Source organism: Myotis davidii, unplaced genomic scaffold (genome assembly GCF_000327345.1).
Source record: "Myotis davidii unplaced genomic scaffold, ASM32734v1 scaffold324, whole genome shotgun sequence".
Lineage (NCBI taxonomy): Eukaryota > Metazoa > Chordata > Mammalia > Chiroptera > Vespertilionidae > Myotis > Myotis davidii.
Window position 1 is genome coordinate 449,675 of NW_006295053.1, and position 211 is coordinate 449,885.

Below are 211 nucleotides of genomic sequence, written 5' to 3' on the forward strand. Positions count from 1 at the left end.
GGGGCTGTGGCCTCACCTGGGTCGTTGTGCGAGTGCGGCACCACGAACACCTGCAGGTCCTCGGCGTCCCAGTCGTGGGGGCCGTAGGAGATATCGAAGCCCTGCTTCCACACCCCGCCGTCCACGTTGTCGAAGGGCAGCTCCTCCGACACCGTCAGCATCTGCCGGGCGGGAGCCGGCTCAGTGGCACCTCCCCGGCCCCCGAGGGTCC

The 211-nt window shown here is 70.1% G+C and overlaps 1 protein-coding gene across 1 annotated transcript in view; it reads right to left on the reverse strand.

The window, feature by feature from the left end:
• Positions 1–211, reverse strand: part of MAN2A2 (mannosidase alpha class 2A member 2) — a 53,939-nt gene that overhangs the window by 51,193 nt on the left and 2,535 nt on the right. Inside the window, 1 exon segment of the mRNA XM_006769602.2 lies at positions 17–211. This exon segment is cut by the window's right edge and continues 1 nt beyond it. Within this exon segment, the coding sequence (XP_006769665.1) occupies positions 17–211 (195 nt within the window).